A 24,964-nucleotide genomic window follows, 5' to 3' on the forward strand; every position below is an offset into this window, starting at 1 on the left:
GCAATAGGAATTAAAGTAACCTGAAAGGCTCGCATGCAAAATGGGCTACTAAGGCAAAGTGCGATTCGTGGGCCGATTTTTCGGAGCACACATCGCCCATTTATGTCTGTGAATGGCCACAGGCATCTTACATTCACTGTCACATCACCACGCGGTTGTTCCCCTGCAGTACATGCATCGTCGTTTCCCATTGGCTTTGTGAACATATTTGTCCAGGCGTTCGGTGACAGGCCCATCACCTCATCATATCGCTGCTGCTGTTCACACATTACGCATGTAAGGACAAAGGAATTAGCGTTAACGTAAATGCAAAATCGCTTATAAAAAAGAAATTGGAGGATGCGGAAGAGAACGGCAAAAATATAATGGGGGCGCTCGAAGTACTTACTATCACGTGTCTAACAAAGAGCTTTGACAGTGACGCAATTGTGAAAGATTAAGTGAAATATTGTAACCCTCCGGCATTCAGAAAAGAACCTAGGTGTGAATTCCCAGCCCACTTCCTCTGCGAAGTACACAGCGAACATGTCGAAGAAAAGCAGCCGTCTAGGAACGATGGTGCCGCAGTTAGCGTTGTCACGGTCACAAAAATACCGGAAGATCGGTTCGGTATCCGTGATAAGCGCGAAAGCACACGCAGGGCGTACCGAAGCGGATAATAGCGCTCCCGGTGGTACGCCAGGTACACCCAAGAGCACAACTCTACGGACCACGAAAGCAGCAATCTTGAGTTATTTCTCTGCAGCACGGAATCCCGGGGTACGATGTGCGATAGTTTTCATTTGTTCAGTGACATCTCGCGTTTGTTCGACAGTTTCTCGGGCTGCTATAGGAAGAGAAAAACCCTAAAATTACCATTTCCTTGGTACGTAAGCTTTTGGCCGTGGCCGTGCATGGCGTTATACGCACGCGGAGCTGCCACGCTTCGCGACCCCCCCGTCACCGCAACGCTGCTGCTCGCACGTGGCGTGCAGATAGACACTCGAACGATACCGACCGCATCGAAGAGCTATAGAGTTTCATACTAATTTGTACTACGAGGAAATCTGTCGCTGCAGTCTAATGCTGCCATCGGAGCCATGTGCCCCTCTCATACCTGGCCTGGCTTGCAACACGCCTTTTACAGCGCAGCTTTTAATCCTTCGCTCCTGTTGTTTCGCGTCCTCCCTCGCCGTCGCCTTGTTACAATCCAGAGAACGAGCAGGACACCGAAGAGTGAGCCGTGCTACAAAGCAGAGGAAGAAAGTATTGCGGAAGTGTGGGGCATAGGGTGGTATGCCGGAAGTGGATTGCGAAAAGTGCTCTCCGGCAGCGATGCGCTACCACATAACGCCCGTGGTGCGAGCGCCACCTTCTTTCGCTGATGACGTGAACACTTCCTGAGACGCAGCAGCTATTCGCCATCGCCGACATGACTCCAGTGTGCGCTGCGCTCAAATTTCGCATTAGGGAGTATTGTAATCGTCAGCCATTCCTTTAATGGCATATGACTACAGGTGGCTGCACGGTGGCTCAGTTGGTAAGCTAGGGCATCAACAACACAGCGCGGAAAAAGAACCAGGGACGAGAGTACAAACAGCGCTTGTTTGTAGTCTTCGTCTCGTTCCTGGTTCTTTTTTCGCGCTGTGTTGCTCATGGATTACCAAGTCGCCGGAACCCTCACGCTTTTTGGTAAGCTAGGCGTTGCGCTGCGGAGCCCAAAGACGCGGGTTCGATCATGACCGCGGGGGCTGCTTTTTACGTGGCGGAGAAAAGGGACAATGCCTGCGTTTTCGTATTTTGGCGCACGTAATGATGCCAGGTGGTCGAAATTAGTCCGGTGCGCTCGTCTACGGAGCGGTGGCACAGTCCCGGTACAGCTCCGATCTTGAAAATTGGAAAGTTTTTTTTTTATATTTGTGGGAGCATTTTTTTTCTTGTTCAACTTGCAAAAAACCCTGAAAAGAATTGGCAGTAAACTTGTTTCGTAACCAGAAATGTCATATTTGAAACCTTTAAATATCTTTGAAGAGCAATAGTTACGACTTTGCCAGCCAAAGGCAACTTTTGAGCGTGTCACCGATCCATGCTAAGGAGAAGTGGAACGCCTCTCATCGAAAACACCGCGTCATGATCCAAGTCACCAGAGTAGGACTTCCCTCTGGTATATCGAGTAAAATACTCTGTGGCTACAGCACTGCCATGCTCTCCCACTGCACAGGTGCACGGCATGCTGACATCACGGTTGCTGCCTGCACTCCACCGGACAACCTTCCGTTCTCCTCCTCTCGGTGCTCCATCAGTCAGCCCGCACACAGATAATTAGGATAGCCGTTTTTCAGGCTACGTAAAATCAAAATGTCTGCCTGTTTGCTGCCTCTCCTAAATGTCTGTCTTCTGCCTAACGGTACCACAATGGCCGCCACTGTAAAGGGAAAAAAAAGATAAGGCGTTCATCTGGGATTTGAAGCCGCACCTCTTCAGCAAGACACGAGTGCGTTGGATTTAGCCATACAGTGGGCAGGGCATTGATGGGTGCTCTTCCCAGCATGCAGCACACCCCGTTTTTAAGCGCATACCTTCCTGAAACCGAGCAACAGCGTACTCGGTCGCCGCTGATGGCTGCGAGCGGAATTGTACCCAGAGGCGTTGTACAGCCTAGCCCTGTCCTTTTAAAACTGTTGCGCGGACGGACGCGCGACAGCAATGCACGGACGTGCATTAGGACTGTCTTGATTGCTCTTTAGGCTGGAGTAGATATGTTGTCATCCTATCAGCAGTGTTGTACCTATTCATTCTAGGCATTGTCACCACCTTCTACACTTGTTAGCATGATTATACCTTGGTTGTTATTTTTGTTTCTGTTAGGTAAGTCGTGAATAAATTCGTGTGGTTTCCTTTGAACAAATACTTAGAATTTGCGCCTGTATCTGTCTTATCTTGACTTCTTCGTCCACGTGTAGTTTGCGCCACGTTTTCTTCTTTCTTCAATGCTAAAGCCCCCAAACAAAGCCACCAATGGTAGCAACGTCTCCACCGCCATTCACACCCCAATTGCCTCTTAATTTTAACCAGAAAGCTTGGTCGGCTTTATTAGAGCGAAAGGCTCACTACGACATGCCTCGCAAGCCCATTCATCGCGTCGCAGTGACATTGAGCCGCCGGAGCGGAAGTGTGGCAGGTGTTATGTCATGGCACGGGATCCGCTGCAGACAGGCATTGCCGCTACGCTCCCTCGGAGCATCGCTGTTGCGACACCACGTGACGAGGCGAGGGTTCGACGGCTTCTTCCCCGGTTTTCGGTCTCATAGAGTCGCAATGGCTGGCGCGCTGGCTCGGACGGGGAAAGCTGGATGCAGCTATCCAGTTGCATACCCTGACGGCAGGGTTCGAGAACGCACGGAACTGGGCTGCTTTCCCAAGATATTCTTGTTTTAAGTGCGAATGCACTTCTTAAGCGACCCTGAATCACGCGTCCACCGCCGTCCGTCCGTCCGCACCACATACCCACTTAGGGCGATTGGCCAAGAAGAGTTTTTTTTTTTTTTTTTTTTACGCAAGTACGCCCTTTGGCATAAACTAGATGTAGTCCAGCAGTCCTGTCTCCACAATGAAGTCGAGGAGGGGCCGGTATTGGGGACCGTGCGTCCAGCGGCGAAGGTCAGGTGGTCGTCCTGGGTGGTACCCAAGGGCCCTCATGTGACGAACTCGTGCTGCCTGGAGGCCCGAGCATGAACCAAGGAGGTGGTCCAGGGTCGCTTCAGTGGCAGGGGTTTTACAGAAGGGGCATGTTTCTGGGGGAACTTGCGTCCTCCATGAGGCCTTTATCGCCGGGGTCAAAGCTGCGCCCACGTGGATTCTCCGAAGCGCCACCTCCTCGCGGCGGGTTAAACCGCCAGGAAGGTCCGACCCACGCGGGGGAAGAAGGGCACGCGTGGAGCGCCGGAGAGACTCCTTGTGAATGATGAGGGTGTCACTCTGCGACAACTGGAGCAGGGGTAGCGGCCCAGTTACCCTCTGGGGATGGCAGGCCGCGTCAGCGTCAGTGTGGGCAGGTGTTGAACGTCTATTCCACAGAACTCGCACGGGACACGGAAAAGAGTTCACAATGCGATGCACATCGCAGGTCAAGTCGAGCGACTTGGCGACGCGTCGGAGTTGACGGACTGCCTGTGTGGAGTCTGTGTACAGGTGAAGGCACGACGGCGGGTTTATGCGTAATCGAGGCTCTAATGAGGATAACCCATCCCGGATGGCCAGAAGTTCTGCCATGATTGAGGGAAGAGGTGCCTCGGTGAGGTATGAGCAGGTCTGCTGCAGTTCTGGATGAGTGGGGCACACAAGGCTGGTGTGTAGGAGATTTGGGGCCATGCCTGCGTCGACGTACACTTGCATTGCCTCGGCTGCGCCATCCGACTCCGAGGGAAAAGGGTTGGGCTGCAGGGACTGATTATGAAAACGGCGTATCCGGGTCATTGGCCGGTTGTCTGTGGATTGGCTTCGGCTCCAAGGGGGAAGGTCAGGTGATTTTCGTAATATAACAGGTGACTTGGAATCGAAGTAGTGGGCCAATGCCGCAGCAACGGGAATTGTTTGAATTTTCAGGTGACGTGCCCTCCTCCGCTGTTCAACAAGCTCGTCGAGGGTGTTCAGCTGGGCCTCCGCTTGTAGCGTCGGAATTGGGGTCATACGAAGCAGGCCTGTGATAACTCGCATAGCCTCTCGGTTTACACTTTCCAGTAGGTCCCAGTCCCTTCGTGTGAGATGCTGAAACTGAGCTTGGTATATCAGCCGGGGTTGCAAGACAGATCGAACTAGGATACGTGCCATGCGACTACAGGCACCGCCGGTTTTTTGTGAGATCCGTCGGAAGAGATGAAGCGTCTTGAAGGCTTTGCCGCGCACGCAGCGGATCCATGGAGCAGCGGACCCAGAGGCGTCTATTTCTACGCCAAGCACTCGCATTGACGATGCGGGATTGAGGGCACGGCCGTTTAAGGCCAAGGAGAGGGGCGTCTGGGAAAGACGACGTCGGCCCCACCTATTTGTGATCGACATGAAGGTCGTCTTTGCAGCCGAAAGTGTCAATCCAATCTTGGGACACCAATGCGCCGTTTTGTCTAGGGCCGCCTGGAGGCCTGCTTGCTGTCTGTTCAAATCTGCATGTACTGACCAGACTGTAATGTCGTCGGCGTAGATTAGAAAGAAAACGTCCGGAATGGTAGCTAACTGCCACGCGAGGGGAAGGAGTGCCACATTAAACAACACTGGTGCCAACACAGAGCCCTGGGGTACTCCCCGCTCTGAGGTGAAATGCCCTACACTTTCCTTGCCGATTCGTATAGAAAAGGTACGACTGTCGAGGAAAGACTGCACCAAGTTGCAGACCATGACTGGAACTTTCAGCTGACGTAAGATGGTAAGGATCGCAGAGTGACTGACATGGTCATAAGCCTTTAGGACGTCCATGGTTAGGAGCGTTCGTATGCTGCGAGCTCTGCCACCCAAAAGTACCATGTTCGAAAGATGTTCCAGGCCATCTTCTGTACCGAGGTGTTGGCGGAAGCCTATCTGAGCTGGATGATACCACAGGTAGCGCTCAAGCCACCAGGACAGGCGAGTAGCGAGCATACGCTCCAGCAGCTTGCAGATAGTGCATGTCAATGCAATCGGCCTAAGGTTACTCATGCGGTCCACTGGCTTGCCTGGTTTTGGTATCGGAACCACTTCCGCATGTTTCCAGGAAGCTGGGAGCTCCCCTGAGGCCCAGATGGCGTTGAGTGAGTCAAGCATCCACTGAAGAGCTGGGCCATCAGCGTTCTTGAACACTTCATAGGTGATACCATCTGGTCCCGGAGCTGTGCGCAACTTGGCCTGGTCGATGGCGGCCACAAATTCCGCCATTGTAAAGGGCCCTTGTATGCCATCAATCCACCTGAGTTGGGCACGCACCTGCTTCAGGAGGGAGGTAAAGTTGGCCGATGAATTGTGGTGGAGCCTGGTCGAACGCCGGGAAGAATGCTTTGGCTAACTCTGGGGCAAATTGTTTTGGCGTTTTCCCAGAGGCAAGGCACGCACTAGTGGCAGGGTCCGGTGGTCGTGCACCAGCTTCCATGCTGCGGAATGTCCGCCAGATGGAAGATGTCGTTGAGGACGGTCCAATGGACGCACACCAATCTAACCACCTTTGTCTAGAAAGGCGCTTCTCGTGGCGGCGGGCAGCGGCTGTGGCACGATTTAAAGAAGCTCGCAATTCTGGAGATCCTGGATACCGGTTCACAGCCCGTTCAGCACGACGACGAGCTGCCCATAATCGAAGGAGATGCAGGTCAGGAACTGGCCTAGACTCGTCCACCCAAGCTGTCCGCGTTGCGTCCTTAAGGGCGGCGCATAAAATAGGCAGTGCATCGCATAGGGTTCCAGGTAGGGAGCTGTCTAACACCCTCCTAAACAAGTCCCAGTCAGTCACACGACAGCGGCGCCGTAGGCATCGTTGGGACCCTGGAGCTAAACCAAGACGTAAGGGATAGTGGTCACTGCCCCAACAGTCCGGCTCACGGTCCCATGAGACCGGAGTTACGCCTGTCCACCAGGAAAGGTCCGGGGCATAGGGGGGCGCGCGAGGATGATCCCAGCGACGTGTCGATATGTGCGGAGCATTGAGTAGCACAAACTGCTGGCTTGTAAATGTATCTAAGACTGCCACACCACGCGCACTGGACGAAGGGTAACCCCATGCCTCATGAGGCGCATTAAAGTCCCCACCGACTAGCACAGGTCGTCCGGGGTACGTGCGGCGAAGGTGAGCAAGCCAGCCCATTCGCAGTCGGGGTGCACTGCCACTGTACGGACGCACGTAGCACGACACCAGGATCACGTCTGTGCGGGGTAGGCGAACCAATACAGCAACCACTTCCTGCCACGCACTGCACCAAGACACCAACGGCACTTGAGTCTGGGGGTAACAGGTGGCTACGTACACAGCCACTTTACCAGGTGGACCAGATGCATTGCTGCAACGGCGGTCCGGAATGGTAGGTGAAGAGTACGCAGTGAATCCCTTAATGCGTGGCATTGAGTTTGTCTCCTGCAAGAGCAGAGCCCACGCTTGAAGTGTGCCCATGCGGAGACGAGACTGCAGCTCCCCTACCTTGGTCGCGAGACCTCTGCAGTTCCACTGGAGTAAACACTTGTGTCGTAGCGGGCTTGGGGAAGCATTCGCACCTTGAGGGGCCACTGAAGCCATCATGGACGTAGGTGCGCCACGAGAACCGTCGCCAGATGTTGCAGTTGCTCCGCTACGAAAGTGAGAAGTTCTGTGGCCGTAAGGTTAGAAGAATCAGGATGTAATTCCCGAAGCGGCGCTGAAGTGGCAGGTGGAGGAGCAGGTGCATCGTGGTGCTGTCCCCGTTGCGCAAAGGTCGCGCGACGTTGCACTGATGTGGCAGTTGTTGAAACAGGTGTTTCCTGGTGCTTCGCCCGTTGCGCTAAGGTTGCACGACGTTGCCGGATACGCCTCATTTCTGCTTCTAGCTCCGCCAAACGGTGGTCCAAAGCAGCCACGCTATCCGCGCAATCCGTAGTTGAAGGCAATGGTTCCTTGCGGGTATTGCCTGGTGGTTGACGTCGCCGCTTCACCGCAGTAGCGTAGGTGTGGTCGCCGAGCGGTTGGCTCCCATTTGGCTCCGTAGATTCGTCACATTCCTGTTCCTCTGCTAATACTTCATACCTGTTCGACAGTGCTAACATATTGCCAGTGTCTGCCGCAGCTTTGTTTTGGCGCGTTTGTCGACGGTTTTCCCGCAGTTTCTCTGTTGCGCGGCACTTTGTTGGGCACTTCGCAGACGTTATGTCGTGGTCGTTGCTGCGACACAATGAGCAGCGATATTCTGGCGTTGTCGGGGCTTCCATGTCGGCGTCCTTTGGAGGAGTCGGACAAGAGGCCTTCATATGTCCAGGACGTAAACACTGGTAGCAGAATATCGCGGACGGCCGGTACGGGCGAACCCGAAGGATACACCCAAAGTAGTAAAGGCAGGAAGGTGGTTCCGAAGGCCCACTTAAGGTGACGAGGCATGTACGGCTGCGCCCTAGGTATCGCGCCGACACCACCTTATGAGTTGGACAGGTGAGGTCCGCACTTAGAGTCTCTTGATCCTGCCCGACATCTACTCCACTCACGACGTACCTTTTGAGGTCGGTTCCGGAGGTGAGGTAGGCTTGAACTGGGAGGGTAAATGTTTCTGTGACCGGTATCGATTGGAGGGTCTGCAGTTTGGCGGTGGCTTCCAGGGTAGGCACCCACACAGAGATCGTGTTGGTGGGGCGGTGGTAAGTGTAGCCACTAAACCCTGTGGTGCCGAGACAACCATCAAGAGTGCGTTGCATGACTTGATTGGGCAGTTTTGACATGTCGTAGGCGCAGCGTGGCTTGACAACCACCTTGTACGACCCTGCAGATGTCGATGTCAGGAGACCAGTTGATGGGAGAGTCGGACACTGGCGCTTGGCGCTGCAATCTTGGGATGTCAGGTCAGATGCTGGTACCGAAGGGCGTTGCATCGCCCTCTTGGGAGGCGGCGTAGTAGCAGGAACCGTAGGCGTACCTCGTAGCTGGCCGGAATTCAACGAGACACAATCCATTGCTGTCGAGGACTCCGGGGCCACGCCCGGCGTCGATGAGTCATGGTCCATAGGCGAGCCGTGTTCCGCCGGTGGAGGAGTCAACAAGGGCGGCGCAAGCCCACGTGCGCCCGCCCGCGTGCCAGAGCAGCCAGCTCGAGAACTGGTAGCACGTGCAGCAGCGGCAGACATCGGGCGGCGTTCGCGGATCTTGAAGAGGCGAGTTAGGCCTAGCCGCCGAGCGACCGGCAAGGCATTCGTTGCAGAAGGCGGTGGGCGCCGAAGCGCCCTCCGAGGTACCGGTTTCGAAGCCAGGAGCACTCAGAACGTTGATGGTGTCCGTTCTCGTGCACCAGGAGTTGTATGGGCGCAGGAAAGTCGATGCAAAACGGAGCAGCACAGAGACACGTCCACACGCTCACAGCGCTCACAGCGCGTTCCTAATTTCTTTAGCACATACCCACTTCGGGCGATTGGCCAAGTAATCTGAATCACGCGTCCACCGCCGTCCGTCCGTCCGCACCACATACCAACTTAGGGCGATTGGCCAAGAAGAGTTCCTAATTTCTTTAGCACATACCCACTTAGGGCGATTGACCAAGAATCGGGCGTGAGAAGGGCTAATGCACCCGCTTAAAGCAGTACTGACACGAAATTTCAAAGCTGAGATCCGCTCTAGCAATCAAGTACAACAACACAAATAGGTGTCTGTGAATAAATGCATCTTTCTTTCTTTGTAGTTGTGTGTGTGTGTGTGATCTCTCTTTCGCGAACATTACCGAACCGCGCAAATTCAACTCCTGCATTCGCACTTTCACATTCTTCCCCTCGGGGAAATGCGGGGAAATTTTTTATTGCAGTCAAGCCCTTAGCCATTTTTGCGGAGTGTTAGTAGCATTTGTACACAGAAACAGGATTTGTTATGTAACCTATACCACACACGTAACTCCTGCAAATATGCAAAAGACATAAAAAGGAACACTGTATACTTGTTAGGGGCACGAAGAAAGGGGTGTAGTCGCCGCTTCTTTTTGTACCAACATGTCAGCCGTGCTCCACTTTTCTGTTCGGCTGGGGAGGGGGGAGGGGGGCAAATACAAGAGGGGGGGATTGATCTATTGATTGATTGCGGGGTTTAACTGCGCTGACGCAACGCAGGCGATGAGGCGCGCCATAGTGGAGGGCTCCGGATTAATTGTGACCACCTGAATCTTTAACGTGCGCCGAAATCCGTACACACGGGCGTTCTTCCTCTTCGCCTCCATCAGAAAAGCAGCCACCGCGGCCGGCAATCGAACCCGTGACCTCATGCTGAGCAGCGCGACGCCTTAGCCACTGAGACACCGGGAGGGCGGAGTGAGATTGTACGGACTATGGACGTGCAAACAGTGCACTTCGCCTTTAACAGCATTGATTGTATTTTCCTTTCATTAGTATCTGACGGTCCTGTCTTGTACAAGGTTGGAGTGGGCAGACAAATTATTTTAGGCACAGTTGGTATAGTTTGCCGCTGTCTGTCGGTACAACCCTGAATGGCTGGCTTTTAACACGAGCATATATTGTTGGAAAGTAAAAAACAAACGAACACGTTAAATTCTGCTGCGAGTGACATAGGATTGCTAATGGCTCGCGGTTCATGCGCTTTCTAGTGGTGACAACGAATTGGTGACAATGAATTGGTGACAATTTTTTTATGTACACTGCTGTCTACTATTTACTCCGGTCTATTATAAACTACAACATAATTAGCGCTTCTCGGCGTTTGCTTTAACTTATTCACGGCCTTGTTACCTAGAATCTAACTGACGATGTTCTAAACCAAATAAGCGGGGTAAGCTTATGTAACGTAATTCTTTTTCTCACAAATGATATCGATCAAGCTTTGCAACTACGCTCTCATTTTCCACAGCTCAGAAAAGCACACCGCTGGGAACGGTTCACCGGGACTACTGGAACTGCTTTTACTCCATGCTCCAGCTGAAGAGAAATGACAAGTAAGACTAAACCTCTTTATACCTTTTTGGTGGGCAACAATGCAATGCATTCTACGCTTTGCAATGCCGGAAGCGGGAAAGAACTATCATTTATGTTTGTGGGGGCTGTTATATGGTGAACCTGCTGAAATGTTTCGGGGGATTTCGGAAAGCGCGTCATCCAGCGCTAGGATCATGGTGTGGACACTTGTGTAGACAGAAGTAAATGGCGTGTGCTCGCATTCCTGCACCGCCTTTTGGGTGGACAACAGACTACACCAGAGTGGTGCTGCAAGCTTCGCTTCAAATTCTTCCAAAACATTTTAGCAGCGTCACAATATTAATGGCCCAGCATTCTGGCCGCACCTGAGCCCGGACAATCAGGTGTTCCTCAAGGTCAGAAAAGCTCGTCAGGCTTCTCTCCCGCTGCTCAGAACGCCTGCACCAAGGACAAAACGTAGCTCTAGCATCCACCCACAAAACTCTTCACTCGCACGTGTATAGAACTGCAAAACTGTGACATAAATTGTAACTTAAAAGGACACTGAAGTGATTTGTAAGCATTGCGGGCTTACAAGCGCAAATTGTAGTCCGGAGTTCATAGGGCCTGTTTCGACTACTCTGAGCACGTTTACGCGAATTTATTTATTAGAAAAATCAATTCGAAAATTCTGTACTCCTCTCTGCACCTCGCCCATTTTCTGCGGCGTTTTCGTGTGACGTCGGGAGGAGATGAGCTGGCAATTGGCTGCGCTATTGCACGGCTCCCCGGGCTTCAGACAGAGTCAGTCGGCACAGCGTTTCGTCCGCCGGTCGCCGACAGGTCGTCGCAATGCGTTCCCTCAGTTGAAACGAAGCCAGGACACGTTTGTGAATGGAAGAATGTGCCTTTCTATACTTGATTAGTTTGTACACTATATCTAGATCCAAATCAAGGTCGCTTCACACAAGCGCTGCACAACCGCACATGCGACGCTTCGCTAACTGGTACGCCAGTAGGAAAATATAAGGCCTCCTGAAGGCGGGAGAATAGTCAGCGAAGTCAATATAGGTACTAAGGAAATAAAATCAACTGATACTTTTACCGTTCAGCGTAAAACTACGGTGCGGGAAGCACTTTCTTGCGCTGGGTGAACAAGCACAGCGGTCAGCAGCACGACAACGCATCTGCGAACGCTTTTCCGTCTACGAAATGCAATTGCTAGACGTGAGATATTGCGGAAACTTGGGGACGCTTACTGCACGAGCGAAACACAACAAATAGTCACCTAAGCTGCTTGAAATGCTAAAACTAAATAAAAGGGTAAACTGGTTATACATTATATACTTTATATTTTCAAAGTCGGCCGCGCTCGCCTGTGGCCGAGTGGTCTGGAGCGCTAGGCATGAAAAAAAAACGTAATTGCACGTGTTTTGCAAGTCACGAGTTCGAATCTCACCGATTACACTCTTTTTTTTTATAAGTGAACTTTTTCGCTTTCCGCCGATGTTTTCTGTGCTGAGTTCGCCTTTTTTTGGGCCGCAAGGTTCATTGCTCCACGAACTAGTTCACAGAACGCGCGCAGGCTGACACTGGCGCGCTAGCGAGTTCTCGTTGGCGTGCGGTTGCCATAAGCACCGACTGCTTGCGGGCAGTGGGCACAGGCCAGAGTCAACAGACCCTTGGCTTTGTGCGAACACGCTTTTTACGATACAGGCATGAGTGAGGCAAGCTCCAAATATGGGGAAAAAAAAAAAACCCGCCCACATCTTCCCACGGGGGGAACTCGAGTAAATGCGTCGCAGAGTGGGGGGGGTATCGCGTGAATGTTGCGTAATTGGATATGGTTTGGGAATGCTTAATTGTTATTTCGTCTTTATTATTCTTATTTATTGAATGAGGGAGAAGCGAATGCAAGGAGTGTAAAGTTAAAGGCGTCAAGTCAAGCGAAAGCCAAGCATAGACGCCCTTGACTAAATTCCAAACGCGCGCTCCGCCGCTTATATACACACCGCCCACGTTCGAGGGAGAGCAGTACGGGGGAGAGACGCGCATGCGCACACTTTCGTACACAAGCGCGCGAACTTTCCACGCACCCACCACGCCGTTATCACGTGTACATGCCCTGCCGCCGTTACTGTTGAGCGCGACGCAGCGCACGGGTAGCTACGACGCATGCGGGCACAGACGCGCTCCCCCCGCACTGCCGCAGCTGTTGTTGAGAGCGACGGAGCGCACGCGGTACACGCGCTCCTCCCGCACCGCCGCACCTGTTGTTGAGAGCGAGGAGGGTACGGGGGAGAGTCGCGCACCTGCGCCTCGACGCTACGCGCATGCGCAGTGAGCGTGTGGACGGCGCCGACAACATCGACGAGTGACATCGCGAGCCTAAGAAATGCTCCGCATTTAAAACGCATGACATTTGAGCGTCTGCGGGGACGCGGAGGGCGTTCATCCACAATATAGGCCTCGGCTAGTGATTGCTACGATTCCAAGCCGTCCTGGGAGACTTATCTTATGCATTTTACAGACGACAACATGGCAGAAGCACGGGACGACGATTACTGAGGTATTGAGAATGCCCATCCGACGATGCCGTCGGATGTCAAGCACGTTGTTTTACAGAACCGAAACCGAAACTTGTTTGGTTGCTAACTTTAGGCATCGTCCAATCACGGTGCATCTCCTCCCGTCGTCACAAACCGCGCATGGTAGTTTTTCTTCTTTCGCGCTTTGTAAAATAATTTCCGACTTGTCAACCGGATAAACGATGAAAAGTGTCCTAATTTGAGCCAGTCTACGCATGCAAGCAAAAACGGGAGCTTGACAAATTCACTTCAGTGTCCCTTTAAACGTGGTTTACCACCGGCGGGAGGGAGGTAGCATGTTTGTAGCTGACACGCGTATATTTTCAGTGAGTGTCAGTGGTGCGGCGGATAGGGGATCAGGAATAGGGGTTCGTGGTGTGGTTATTGGTGGGGCAAAGAAACTGAAGTGCCCTCCCACTTTGGGAAGAAGGATGACGAGTGCAGCCGATACGAGGAGTGCGCGAAGCAAAGCACACCTGTTCGAGTTTTGCGATAGAGCATACTTTCTAGACAAGTAGATTAATTAACTTGGACGGAATGGAGCTCTATTCTAGCTGGCGAACATGGGGCTGTCCGTTCCCCTCCCGCAGAAGCGCATGTAGTCACAGGTGACGGGAGCCCCCATAACATTTATAACTTCACCGTGAACTACGCGATTGTAAAAAGTAAATATTATTTGCCGTAATCCTACAGTCGTCTAAGCCACTAAATGTCATATAATTTGTTTGGACTACATTGATTAAACAAGTGTTACAGCTGTTTTATATAACCAGACTACCTGTATTGACAGCACACGGTAATTCCGTAACGTTTGCACCTTCAGTGTGCACAAACTAATAATAGCAAGTAAATGAAACTCAGCGTAATGATTGTGTCGTGCAAGCGGTCATTTCTATATGATCTTTTTTTTTCAAGATGACTACATTAGGTCGAGAGTTACAGTTATTTAACCCGCAAGTTGCTTTTACCAGATGATTCGAAGTTATTTCGCGAAGCGACTTCGCAAGCGGGCGTCGTATGTGAACCGAAACATATACGCCTCGACCTTCGCGATCGCTGCGCCGCCTGCCGCCGCTTCTCCGCGGCGTTGACAGGTTTTGCGCTGCGTCGCTGATAGGGCTCGTGCAGTGTTTTGGTTCTGTTTCGCTTCTTTTCGCCTTTCCGCGCTCTAAAAATATCACGCCATATCCAGGGAATGAATGATGATAAGTGGGACAAAGCTCGAGAGGGGGAGATCATCGGTAACCGTAACTCTCCCGTGAAAGTTCGCCCATTACATCATTAAGAAAGACGTAAGACTGTGTGCGTACATTGTACAAATCAACTTTTATTTTGTTCTTGTTAGTTTGTTGTTTCGTTTCTTCGTTTGTTCTTTTCATTTCGTCGTTGTCATGACTGGATTGCGAGGTCCCTTCATTACGACGGCTTTATGATCTGTGAAATGAAGCGAGAGAGGTTCTTGTACTGGCTGCAATGGGAAGTTTGCAAACACTAAGTCTATACACGTTCCTCGGATCGTGGTAGGGTTCACATGGATACATCTGAGTGCGTATTTGAAGAAAGAACTTTTATTTAGGGCGAACTTGTGCCCGATCAAGACGAGAGGAAACGAGCAAAGGTCCTTGCGTCTCGTTCGATCTCCGAGAACGACTGCTTGCGTTCGTGGCGTGATCTCTTGCGTGATCTCCCCCTCGCAGTGCACGTGCGCTCGCGCCTCCGTTGGCGAACACCTACAAGCTCGCGCTCCCGGTGCCGAGTTTGCGCTGCCGGTTGCAGCCGGTTCTTGCGCGTGCAACGCGGCCCACTTTGCGACATCTCCGAAAGCATGCGGCGGTCACGTACCACGAGACACAGACACAGACCCATGGCTTTAGGAGCTTCGCCCCTAAAAGAACTTGTTATGGTGACGTCTATAGGCGAAGAGTACGTTCAGGCACGGCCGGGCTAGAAAAGTGGCGGGCGCGCACTTTCATGAAAGTGCGCGCTCGCCGCTTTTCCAGTCCGGCCGTGGTTCAGTACGCGATCGCCTGCAAGACCTACCCGGGGACGCGGTTCTGCGCGCTCCGTCGCCGTTCCTCCGGGAGTCGGTGACGGCAGCAACATATCACCCATGTCATCTCCAAAACATCAGGCACAATTGAATTCTACTGTCGCCTCGTTGAACCTGATACTGGCACAATGAGAGGTTGGCTTCATTTTGCAGTGTGGACAACGAATGCGGCTTCGTTTCGTATATATACGTCGCAGAAAAAATATGTTTCAGGGATGTGATTACTGAATCCGGCACAATAACATGCCTTTTACAAGAATATAAACCATGCGAAAATGTCAAGTATATTCCAAGCCTTGCGTCGTTAAATATGTGCCCACACACGCCATATAGCAAGAACCAAGGCAAGTTAATGAAACCGCGGAAAAATAAATGGTGTGCAAGTGCGGAATTAAGAAACATATTAGCTCTAGCGGAAATAAAAAAAAAACAGTGCAGCTTCTGACATGCTAAAGACGTGCGTCGAAACATACGCCAGGTAGGGTTCACTAGATACGCGAAATGCGCTGCTGTTGCGCGAGACATTGGTGGGGGTGGGGGGTGGGGGGGGGCGGTCGAGGGGAGGGGGACGCTGTGTACAAATGCGGAGCGGAATCAAGCGATGAACGTTTTAGTAATCGCACACACAAATCTCTCGTACACTTTCCTTTTGTTTTTCTACTTCAACAAAGAGCTGATCGTTCGGCGGACGCATTTTTGGAAGTATACAGGGTAGGCTGTTCAACAAACAATGAAAGGTGTCGTTGGAAGAGTTTGGTATGTGATAAGGCCCTCTGATTTCAGTTCCTGCTTTATTCTGAAGGCCTCCTGTGCCATATGACGATATTTCGAAGAAGCATTTAGTCGCGGACGCGGATTATATTCTAACCCGTCTCCGCGCTCTCGCAGAGGATATATGTAGCAGATGAGTGTTTGCAGGCGCTCACCTCGCGACAAGACGACTCTGTCGTGTGCTGCTCCCCAAGTATAATTATGCATTGTCCATCGTACGTTTGTTGAATATTCCCGAATTTAACACAGACTGGCTTGTAAATGGTGGTGGTCAATATCTGAGGTATAATATTGGCAAACGTAACTGGCGTGCGGTCAGGTATGAGTGCTCCGCTGATTGTGTAAGCGCACAAAACCGATTTAAATAGTAGTGTATAGCCGTAGCATGAACATCTGAGGAACCGGTGGTTACGGATACACGGCTATTAAATTCAGGTCAGTGTAACTACAATCGGCTCCATCATACGCCGGTTCCGCGACGCTGGCCTGTGACACACACCGGCCACTTATACAGACGGAATATACCACACTAAGATCGCGTGAGGAACATTTACACTCTCGTAAACACACCCTATTTGCGAACAGTGATGGCTCCACATAAACATGGATTTCAAGCGCCCGCAAATGGTAAAGCTCAGTGGTGAACGTGCCGCAAATGTAGTGGCGGCAGTGGGGAGCGGGGCGCGGACTCCCGCGGCTGCTTTACGGAGCCTACATGCCGCCGTCTTGTAGGCTCCCTAGCCCATACAGGCCGCGCTCGAAGCGTATACAGCTCTGCTATAAAAGGCATGGAAGTTAAACGCATGGAAGTTAAAGGCATGGAAGTTAAAGGCATGGACACGCATGAAAGTTAAACGCGAGCGTTGTTCCCGGGTGAGGAGGAGACCTGTGTAGGAGGAGGCGATAATAGTGAGTGATTGCCAGAACGTTTGAACGTTGTCGCAAGACCTGTCAGTGAGGCAGGTTCAGATCACGAAGCAAATCATGTGAAGCAGCGAGAGGACGAGGCCCTATAAAAAGGCGGTCGGAATCAGGGCATCTCAGGCGTTCAAGTGGACATCATTACATTCGCATTGCGAACTCTGAAGATCGGCCCTTTAGAATTTCATTTCATTTCATTTTATTTCCTTAACGCCCCCCGAGGGGTATTACATAAGGGGTGGGTAACAAACGTAACATACGTAGATTTAACAGAGAAAAAAAACATCGATGATGGGCAGGTAATGTTGCGATTTCGCTGTGACGGCCGGTCCAGTCTGGTGCTGTACGAGGAAAAAACGAAGCAGAAATAGTAGAGGTCCGGCCACGTGGACGAGCAACTTGAAGCGAATGGCTGGTTCGGTGAGATATGCGTGTTGCGGGAATGATATAAGGGGGGCATGCAAACGACTACGACAAATTTTGTGCAACTAGAAAGCTTGCATTACGACGGCGCAGTGCTAGATCAGTTAAACCAAATTCTGCTTCAAACCTGATATGGTGGCAATCGTATGGACAGTGACAAGAGTATGGACAGTGAATAAATCTAGCGGCCCGGTTTTTAAGTTATTCGATTGCATGTGTAAGATAAGATTGTCGAGGGTCCAAATGGGCTATGCGTATTCTAGTTTCGGTCGAAGAATAATTGTAATTTTACATGTTGTGGGGCGAAGCGTTTGTTTGCAGATGAAATGATGTTAGTAACCTGAACGTTCCATGAAAGATTGCTACACAGAGTGACGCCCAAATACTTGTACAACTGAACATTTTTGAAGGGATGGCATTAACTGTGGACGGATGGACAAGCAGCATACGGCGCCGGTGGAATGATACGACTTTACATTTGTTGGGGTTAAGTTCTATCAGCCAGTGCTCGCACCATTTCTGCAGACAGTCTAGGTCAGTTTCTAGAGATGACTGTTTTTAAATGTCTGTAATAGTGTCACATATAACGCAGTCATCAGCGAACAGTCGGATTTCACAGGCTACATTTGAGGGCAAGTCATTAATGTATATAAGGAATAGAAGGGGACCGAGATCTGAACGTTGGGGGACACCGGACGTTACTGGAAGAGGATTAGAGGTAAGGTTGTTGGTATTAGCAGACTGGGAGCGGTTTGTAATGAATTCCTTAATCTAATTTAAGATGTTAGGGTGAAGATTTAACTAAAAAAGTCGACTTGAAAAGTCGATAATGGGGTACTTTGTCAAATGCTCTGGCAAAATCTAAGGATACAGGGTCGGTTTGTAAGTTACAGTCCAGGTTAGCATGCAAGTCACGGACAAATAAGGCCACAAGAGAAACCACCGTGGAACGCGTGCTGCGCGGGATGAAAAAAGCTGTTTCGATCAAGAAATTTCATGATATGTGTGTAGATGACGTGTTCTGTGATTTTACAGGGCACGCTCGTTAGAGATATGGGACGGTAGTGTAATGGCGAGTTTTTGTTACCTGACTTCAGAACTTGAACGACTTTACCTTTCTTCCAGTTCTCTGGTAGATGTTCTCTTAAAAGTGACTGCAAGAAGAGCAAGCATAGAAAACATGCACAAATATATTTTGTGTTCTTTAGGAACTTAAAGTTGATTTCGTCAATCCCAGAAGAGGAGGAAAGTTTTAACTTGCGGATTACGCACAAAATTCTATTAGTTGTAACGATACGGGTGGCATAGCACATTCTATAACACTGGGTGGTATACTGTAAATGACACGTCACTTTCATTGGTAAAAGCTGATGAGAAAGCATTCTTAAATATGCTAGCGCATTCACTATCAGTGATTACGTGACCCGATTCACTGGTTAGAGTAACTGGGACGGTATGGGGGGGGGGGGTTGAAAACCTGCCAATTTTTTTTTTATATGTGACTGCATCTCATTCACTCGCCTTGTCCCTCCACACGGCGTTGTTGTTGTCCGTCCACACCCCTCCGTTCTCCTCGCCGCGCGCTCTCCGCCGCTCACCCCCTCTCCTCTCCGATAGCGAACACTATCTCGCGAGGGTGATTGGATTGGCCTGGCTTGGCTTGGCTTGGTTTGGCTTGGATTGGATTGGACTGGATTGGGATTGGATTGGATTAACGTGGATTGTGTTGGATTGTGTTGCGTCATAGCCGCGCCACGTTGCGTCATAGCCGCGGCAGGGGGTTCACGGCACGTTTCACGCGATGGGAGAATCAACCTAACGGAAACAACAACGGAACCCCCCATTCGTCGCATCTACACAGTGGTTCCCGCGAGGGGAGGTGGGAGTATTTTTTCGTTATTAGTAAGCATGTTTGGTAGGGTAATGCAGGAAAAAAAGTTTGTTGCGTCTTGTACTGCAGATAAATATGCTTTTCCAGATGCGTAGCATTTCTACCGCTTTTGTGGGTCTCGTTGTCTTGTTGGCAACCAAACAGGCATTTTTTTCTTGTTTTTCATTTTCTTAAGAGTTTTTGTGAAGCATGGCTTTTGGCAGTTTGCGCAGAAATGGGTTTTCGGAATAATTTGTCAGTCAATTCATTGACCTTTTTCTTAATCAGTGTCCAGTTTTAGTCGATAGACCAGGAATACAAAATTGCTTCAAACCTAGATAAGAATAAGTTAAGCTCTGAATTTATTGTTGCATAATTGCCCTTATCATAAAGCTGAGTGGTTTTCTTGGTGGTTTGACGAATTAGAGGTTTAAATGCAAAGTCGCCATCGGAAACCTTGCAGTGACTTATTTCGGGGAGATAAGTAATCGAGAGCATGCTCTCAGGATGACTGGTTAGTACCAAATCCAAAATAGTTTCATCTTTAGTTACGTGGGCTGGCACAGTTACCATTTGTGAGTGGTTGAAATTTGAACAGACGCCCATGTTCCTGAAATTTGAACGCTTCACCTTGGGGTTGTGTCGGCGTGGCTTTGTTTAGCCAGGTAATACGCGGAAAATTAATATCACCGAACAGAAGTATGGGGGCATTGGCATACTTGTTAGTAACTTCGTTTAATACGTCATTAAGGTTCATTGGAAAGTTAGGACAACTATTCCGGTGCCTATAACCGACCGCAACTAATACTGACTAGGGATTAGCGAAACAAAGGATACAAATCATTTCAAGGTCAGATGAGAGGGTAACTATCCAGCAGAATATTTTCTGGCGAATCGCTACAAGAACCCAACTCCCCTCTTATCTTTGCGATCCCTTCAAAATAGTTTAAAATTCGGCAAATCGGCTAAGGCGCTGTCACTTAACCATGTCTTTTGTTAATATAAGCAAGCCGCTGTTGGATGAAAAAACCTCATTATAAATAAGTTCATGTTTCCAAATATTACTTCGAAATGTTCGTAAAGATCCCGGAAAATGAAAAAGCTGATTTGGGGACAATTGCAGGGAGAGGTTGGCTTTGTTCGAGGACGGGATGATTGGTATTTTAATTCTTTCACTGACTGCGATGACTCGTTAAAGATGTAGCCTTTAGTGCCGAGAAAAAGGGTTTTGAAACGCTCAGTGAAAGGTGTTGACTTCGTTTCGGCAAAACAAATTAGGTGTTTGCGGGCATAACGTACGACCAGGGCATAACGTACGACCTCGCCAACGCTAAAGTCTGTGTCCTTGAATTTGCAGCCGTTGAAAAGTATGAGTTATTTGGTCTTCATTGATTGAAAATTTGCAATTATGGGTCGAAGGCGGTTTTCTGAAAAGCGTCCGCGGTGGTGCGCACGCTCACTCTCTGTGGGAGGAATTGTTAGGTTAAGTATGTCAGTGCAGTGACGAATAATTATTCCTTCAGAGTCTGAAAACGTTTCAGTTCTAGTAGTGTCCGGGCTGCCATAAAGTATAAGATTGTTTTGTCGTAAACGGTTCTCGCTGTGATCCACGCGGGACTCCAGATTACAGACCTTGTTTGACATTTACGATGTGAGCGTCTTTAGGCCATCTATGTCTGTGCGCATGGATGAAAGGGTAGTTAAACGTTTTTCAAGGTCAGGGATGCGCTTGCACCTATCTGTCATTGTTACGTCCGTCGCTTTTAGTGGGTTTTTAATATCCTGAATGTCGAAAATAAGTTTTTCCCGGACAGCCCACAGCTTTTGCAGTTCTGTAAGCAAGTCGTCAGCAGTGGGAGGCCCAGGGTTAGTTTCAACATCCCCGCCAAAACCAACAACCAGGGTTAGTTTCGACATCCCTCGCCAAAAGCAACAAAAAGCGTATAACCAGCGCGCATTCGACAAGGATCGCAACGCAGCACCGTGGGCTCAGCAGCTGAACTAAAAAAATTATTAATAATTACTCGATTTTTTAGCAAGAACAGAAGTTCTGTCACTGACCTGAATGATGAAAGAGAACGGGTTAGGCTGAGCATTCGCACAGCTACCGAGCCGGCAATGCGGCGCGGACAGTGGTTGCTCTTTTGTATACTCCGTTTCATACATCAGGTGCAACGCTGTCAAAGCCAGCGCTCTTGTTTGCGCTGTGTGCTTCCGCGACCAAAAGTAGTGGGTTGCTTGCGGTGCGCCAGATACGATAAATGATTCGCCGGCAACCTTAAAGCATAAATAGTTATCATCAGCTTGACAAAAAACGCCCGTGTTGCCGGACAAACGATGGAAATATGCGAGTTTGTATTTTATGTTTGTCGCTTTCGTATCAGGTTTTCCCTCTCCGCGCAACCTTGAACGCCGTTTTTTGTTTACTCTTTGAGGCAGCGTTGAAAAAATGGCGTCCAGCTCTCGGGCTTCGACCACGTCTCCTGTACGTATTTTGTCGAGGGTTTGCGCATCAAAGTTGTCAAAGAACGCCAAGCAAGTAATTGGAAATCTGTGCACCCATACCAGGGTGCGTTTCCCGGTGAAATCTGTGCAGGAAGTACTGAGTGTTGTGAGCGAGGACACCGGAGTATCTCACCGTACGGTGGCGAAATTGAAGGCGGAGTGTCTGCGTGGGAATTTGGTGTCTCCAAAGAGAAGACCTCGCGACGTGACGATATCAAGCACGCGGACCGTCAAGCATGACAGCTTCACAGTCCATGCCATCCGTCTGAATGTGAAGAGCATGTACGCCAAGAGGGAGATCCCGACACTGGACAGTGTGCGAAAGGCTGTCCACGAAGACGACGACTTGCCGAACTTCACGAAAACCACCTTGTGGAGGTTAATGAAGGACATGGGCTTCACCTATGATAGGAGAATACGGAATCTTGGCATCACTGTCTGGCGCCGCAGGTACCTGCGGGCGATCAAGGAATTCCAAGGCAGGGCAGGGGGGAATCGTTGATGAACTTCCCAGCAATGTGTGTCCTGTCAGTAGTGGCGGCTTTGTTCACGAGGGTCAACTGGTAGAGCTGGAGCGTGGACACCTTTCTATCCAGCCTGCTCGCGCTTCTTCATGCTGCGCCGATTCCCCGAAAAGGCTTTGTTACCGCGACAAAGCAAACTGTGTTTCCTCGTCGTGTGGTTTTGTTTGTGGAGTTTAACGTCACCAAGTGACCCGTGCTATGAAAGACATTACATTGTAGTGCTGTCCTGTTCGGTCGTGAAGTGTATACAGCTGGAGCAGTCATATAACCTCTGCAGAAACTGGGTGGGAGAAAGGAAGGAAAGTAAGAAGTCGGAACCCACCAGGAAATCGACCAGAGGTGCTCTTCTATAAATAAAGTTTGTTTATTAAACCATGAAAGTCAGCCTCCTCTTGGAATATTTTTGTATGACACACAATCCGTATTGCCCCTGTATGCATTTATGTATGGCAACAAATCTCCAACTCATGAGCTAGTACTGTTATTTGTCACAGCATTAACCTATACCATAGACATTTCCTTGACACAGAAAAACGGGCCATATCAGGGTTCCGTATGTAAAAACAACTCACCTATCCATGATTGTCTTGCGAATAAGTGCCTAGCTTAAAGAGCTCTTTCTCCAATCACAAAAGAAAATATAACTCTTGCTTCCGGGGTGAAATATTGCACTGAAGAAATAAATAAATCACGCACAATAATTCACAAAAATGCTGCATATATTCGGACTGAAAAAGGGGCGAATAACAAATTTAAAATATATATTATGCGTTTCTGTGCCAGAAATCAGTATTCTAAGGTACAGAAATCTGCTTTCTGTCCTTTCCCATGAATTACAAATGATACGGTATTCTCACCAAGAGCTTCGGGCTACTCCAGAGTGCAGTGCCAAAGTCGGTCCCAAATGTTTCGGTAAAAACTGAACCCGTTGCTCTGCCGGCGGCACGGTATAATCAATAACATGCTGAGTGTGTTAAGAGAGGCCCATAAAGAAGTGGATCGTCAGGGCAACGGCAAAAACGAAAGCTGAAAGTGAACACCTGTTGGTAATTCACCCTGGTTAGAGCAGCTGTGCTAAATAATTAATGAATTAACGTGTTTTTCTTACATAAAGTTCTCGCTAGAATCAACGAGGTAGCTGACAATGGCATAGAATTGCGACAAAATAGCAATTGCTGGCCAAACATCGGTATGCATCCAGAACCCATACGTGCAGTTCATTTCCGCATGCGCGTGGTGTTTAAGTTACTAGGAACGAAATAAGATTTACAATTGAACTCGCAGAAGATGTGATAAAAAAAAAAAGAAACGTCGGAACGCGGTTTCGAACCCATGTACTTAAATATTCAGCGTCTTTTCTCCAGAGCGACGCGTTAGACAAAACAGCGCGGAGCTACAAAAACAGCGCGGCTACAAAACAGCGCGGAGCGATACACCCCCTTTCTTTGCGGACTACTTGTGTAGCCTTCACAGCGTTGCACTTGATGTATGAAACGGAGTATAGTGATGGCTGCGGATGATGTCCTTTTCGATGGGGTAGTCCACGCTTGACCGAGGGCCATGGTTTGGCGTGGTGGCGCTGCAGCTGAAGAAGATGCAATGATAGCGGGGTGTCACTTTAGAATGTCGTTGCAAAGGGCGGCTGGAATTGGTGACAGTTCGATAAAGTCAGGCGTGAGGGCCATCAGGAACAACTTTGTAGATACGTTGAGTACCTGCGTGATTAAGGCGAACGGGTTAGGCCGCGCATTCGCACATCTACTGAGCCCAATAATGTATCGGACTGTGTGGTGGTTGCGCCTTCACTACCCCTGTGATTGTAGTCAGTGACGGAAATTGGCAGGTGTTGGCAAGATTTCTATCGCAGATATTTGGCTGACAATGCCACTCTGATTCCGCGTACCCGACCTTCTTGCAGTGTGCGCGCATCGATTTGATATTGTCCAAAAACATGTCTGCAGCTGGGAATAGGCCGTTCAGCATGGCTTTAAAATTACTCGACGGCGCCGCTGGTCTATCATTCCTAGGCCAGAACGACATTGATTTTTTTTTCCAAATGGCTTTTGCTACGTCCATACAGCCTGTCCATACAGCCTGTCCATGCTACGTCCATACAGCCATACAGTCCATATACCCGTACGACTTCATCATCTACATCATGATTAGCCTGTTTACGTCAGCTGCAGGGCGAGGGCCTCTCCCTTTGACCTCCTCAGTTCCTATCCTGAGCTGCCAGAGTCCCTTCTTTGCCACCGAACTTCCTTATGTCTTCTCTCCATCGACCTTCCCTTTTTTCAAGACCCGACTCTGGGTGTCCACTCTGTGGGCCTTGTGGTCCACCGCTTATCATTTCGTCTCACTTCTTGGCCCGCCGAAGATGCATTTCTCTTACTTTTTTGAACTGATATCTTTTACTCGAGTTTGTTTCCTGATCAAGGAAGCTACTCCGTTTTTGATGTTATGATATGCTTCGTTTAGGTGTGGCGGACATTTTTCCAGTCTTAAAATAGTGTTTCTGGGGTGGGTTTTAGACTTAAGGCCACCCAATCGTGAATTTGATATCTTACAGGTAAAAAGAATCAGAAAGCGGTATGATGTATTTGTTACGCACTCTGCCTGCTCTTTCAGAAAATTTGCTACAAGCAAAATCCTTGCCTTAATGTAGTAATAAAGAGCATTGGTAATCACGCATTCACACCTCTTTTCTTTTTTCTTTGTTTTTCGAATAAATATTGCACAATGTTGGCGAATTAAGGCT

General features: G+C 49.7%; 1 protein-coding gene and 1 pseudogene across 1 annotated transcript in view; one reads left to right on the forward strand and one right to left on the reverse strand.

Moving 5' to 3' along the window:
• Positions 1-24,964, forward strand: part of LOC144141351 (uncharacterized) — a 129,559-nt gene that overhangs the window by 21,401 nt on the left and 83,194 nt on the right. Inside the window, exon 3 of the mRNA XM_077672949.1 lies at positions 10,511-10,595. Within this exon, the coding sequence (XP_077529075.1) occupies positions 10,511-10,595 (85 nt within the window). The remainder of the gene's footprint in view (positions 1-10,510; positions 10,596-24,964) is intronic.
• Positions 10,985-24,336, reverse strand: LOC144141706 (uncharacterized; annotated as a pseudogene).

Source organism: Haemaphysalis longicornis, unplaced genomic scaffold (assembly GCF_048455015.1).
Source record: "Haemaphysalis longicornis isolate Haplotype H1 unplaced genomic scaffold, Haemaphysalis longicornis Haplotype H1 scaffold_6, whole genome shotgun sequence".
Taxonomy (NCBI): Eukaryota; Metazoa; Arthropoda; class Arachnida; order Ixodida; family Ixodidae; genus Haemaphysalis; species Haemaphysalis longicornis.